General features: G+C 37.4%; 1 protein-coding gene and 1 long non-coding RNA gene across 3 annotated transcripts in view; both read right to left on the bottom strand.

Moving 5' to 3' along the window:
* The window catches only part of LOC126403903 (selection and upkeep of intraepithelial T-cells protein 5-like), a 39,737-nt gene that overhangs the window by 29,104 nt on the left and 7,702 nt on the right, over positions 1 to 2,931 (bottom strand). Inside the window, exons 6-7 of the mRNA XM_050066723.1 lie at positions 2,789 to 2,872; positions 1,619 to 1,735 (exon numbers count right to left, since the gene is read on the bottom strand). Of these exons, the coding sequence (XP_049922680.1) occupies positions 1,619 to 1,735; positions 2,789 to 2,872 (201 nt within the window). The remainder of the gene's footprint in view (positions 1 to 1,618; positions 1,736 to 2,788; positions 2,873 to 2,931) is intronic.
* LOC126403859 (uncharacterized) lies at positions 7 to 2,925 on the bottom strand. Of its 2 annotated transcripts, none has more exons than XR_007571369.1 (3): positions 2,789 to 2,925; positions 1,619 to 1,735; positions 7 to 706 (listed from the first exon to the last, which is right to left on the bottom strand). It is a non-coding gene; the product is annotated as an uncharacterized LOC126403859 (long non-coding RNA). The 2 variants fall into 2 exon arrangements; XR_007571368.1 differs by having other exon boundaries at positions 7 to 703.

The following is a 2,931-nucleotide window of genomic DNA, read 5'->3' as shown; positions in this document are numbered from 1 at the left end:
AAATCTATATAAGCGGAAGTTATGGGTTCTTGAGGCAAATGTGTTCCTCATGAGGAGAGGCATCTCTGTGCAAAGTTTCATGTCTCTACCACATACGGGGCATGAGATATGCACATTCAAAGTTTAACATTTTGATATACATCAGTTTTTTTATGGTCAAATTTTACATTTCAGCTTGTATCATTTCAGATCAGTGGTGCCCAACTGGTGGGTCGTGGTCCAGCAGTTTTGAAATAAAGTGAACATCTGGTGCAGAGATTTTATTTTGGAGGGCCATTTCCTGCTGTAGAGTGAGTGAACAATGGACAGCTACCTGACAGAGACAGCCAGCTGGCTTCACAACATGTTCAAACGCAAGAATGACAGTGAATATATTAAACTGTGTGGACTTTGAACCCTGTGGTTGGACCAGTTAGGAACCACTGCTACAGACAATAACTTTCTTTATGCTCATTTCTCAGTGTTAATCAGGATTAGATGTTACTTGTTACAGTGTGTGATGTCAGGTGATGATGGAAATCTCCAGCAGTGCAGATGGTGGTGACATGCAGTTGGTCCCATTGTGTGGTTAAAGTCCAATGTGTTGGAAAAAGACAACACATTAAGTTCAGCTGTAAAATCGTGAGTATGAGGACCCAGCACTCTGTGGAGGCTCCGTGCTGCTCCCTGATCCACGGCCAATCCCAGAGTATTGGTCAGAAACCTGCTGGAAGTGATTGGAGTTATTAATATCATTTTGATCTGTTATTAGGTATGATCAAATCTTGAACATAAACAGCAACCACTGCACATAGGTTTATCGTCTCATCAACTACTCAAGCAACCAAAAATGACTTAATTAATAATTCTGTTTAAAGTGGATTCAGTTACACACCAGTTATTGTTGACAGCTGTCCTTTCTCTCAGAAACAGCCTTTAAGTGTGACCTGATGTCTAAATCTGTCATGAAATATACATGTTGATTTGCTGTTCTGTTTCTCTGCATGTTCCAAATTGTAATAACAATCGTAACTGTCCTATAAATGATGTTTGTTCTCAGCTGCTGTATAATGTAGTTGTTCAATGACCTCGAAGGTGTCGAGTGCAAATTTTCTTCTTTATTTTTTATCTTAAAACATAAATTAGTATTTTGTTTTCTCAAATTAATTACGGGGAGAATGCTGGGGACTGGAGAGCAGCTACAATACAGGGTTAACATTAAGAATGAATGGTTTTGGGGAGCATGAACGGTCAGTTTCATGATGTAAATATCGTTCACTGGAATAATACCAGCTCACATTCAGTCAGATATTGTATTTATGGATTCTGACATTATTTAGCAACATTTTAAAAACAATTGTGATGTTTAATTAACAACATATTGATTGATAACAGGCTGCTATCAATCAATATGTTGTTAATTGAATGTCAAAATTAGCCACAGTCAGACAAACTGCTGCTCAGTCACATCAGACAGTGTTTTAATATCTGATCAATATCTTAATATCTGAAGAACAAAGTGAAGCTGTGAGACATTTAAAGATGGAAACAGATCAGTGTGATGAGGAGAAGATACAGAGAGAAAGAGTTGAGCAGACATGTCAGTCAGGTTCACAAAGTTAATAATAATCATATTAACCTCTGTTTTCTTGGTCTCCAGCTGATTCTTCAGGGTCTGCACTTCACTCTGAGCTCTGTCCTTTAACTGTGTCTGCACCTGGAGCTGTTTGATGGTTTCAGCCTGGTTTCTCTCAAACTGTGAGTGAAGAGAGACATGGAGGAGAATAAGATAGGAGACATGCTGTTTATTAGCCATGGTAGTGATTATACAACACAATCATATGTATGACCAAACTGAACTCTAACTAAAAGCTCTGATTCATTCAGTATTTCACTTTCTGTTAAAGAGACTGCTGCTCAGTATTTCAGATTTTTAAACCACCATTAATGGAGCATCTATGTTGTATGTTTCTGTTGTTGTAGTTTGTTTCATATCTTTAATAATCAAAAATGTATTGAACAGCTTGTCAGTGAGAAGAAAAGGTAAATTTTTTCAAATGTTTTCAGAGGAAACAAACAATTAGATGTCTGGAAACAAATCAGTGTGTTGATGAGAAGACATACAAAGAAAGAAATGACAGGTAATTACATTCATACTGATTAAATTAAAACTCTCTTCTTCTCCTCCTGGAGCTGAGAGGGAGGAGAGAGATGAGGAGAAACATTGTATTAGATGAGGAACATTTACACATCACTACTGACTCAGCAGAATATAAAGAGAGAAATGTGTTTTTCCTCTGAACAGGTCAGGAAGTAGTTGTTGTCAGCAGCAGGTTGGTTGAATCACACACATCACACATTATCACACTGATCACAGCTAAAGACTCATTACTTTAGTTTCCCTGTCTTTTTCTGTTTTTTAGCTTCCAGGGAGAAAGATTTAAAGAAAATATCAGTGTCTGAAGGTCTACATGCTGAAATCTATCAGAGATGATGAAACCAAACTCTTTACAAATCAATAATTTACATGAAGGTACATAGAGGTTTTATTAATGCAGTGGAGGGAATTCTGAAGATTAGTTTCTGTCATATGATAATAATGGATCAAATGATTACTGAGCTGATAAAGGGGTAAAAGTGAGAAGAACAAAGAGCAGCTGTGAGACATTTAAAGATGGACTGAGGACAAACAAGACTGGAAACAAGACACAAAAACATTAGATGTCTGGAAGCAAATCAGTGTGTTGATGAGAAGATAAACAAAAAGAGCAATGGCAGTGAAATATATACTCAAAGTAAAATGATGAACCTCTTGTGTCTTCTTCTGCAGCTCCTGTTGCTTCCTCTGAACTTGTCTCCCAGCTTCTTCTCTCCTGGTGTGTTCATCCTGGAGCTGAGTTTAGACACATGATCTTTGATTAAGACATGTAAGGCAACATGACAACAGTGACA

This window comes from Epinephelus moara, chromosome 17 (assembly GCF_006386435.1).
Source record: "Epinephelus moara isolate mb chromosome 17, YSFRI_EMoa_1.0, whole genome shotgun sequence".
NCBI classification, from domain to species: Eukaryota; Metazoa; Chordata; class Actinopteri; order Perciformes; family Serranidae; genus Epinephelus; species Epinephelus moara.
The sequence above is the reverse complement of the archived record's forward strand: the minus strand, read 5'-3'. Positions and strand labels throughout refer to the sequence as shown.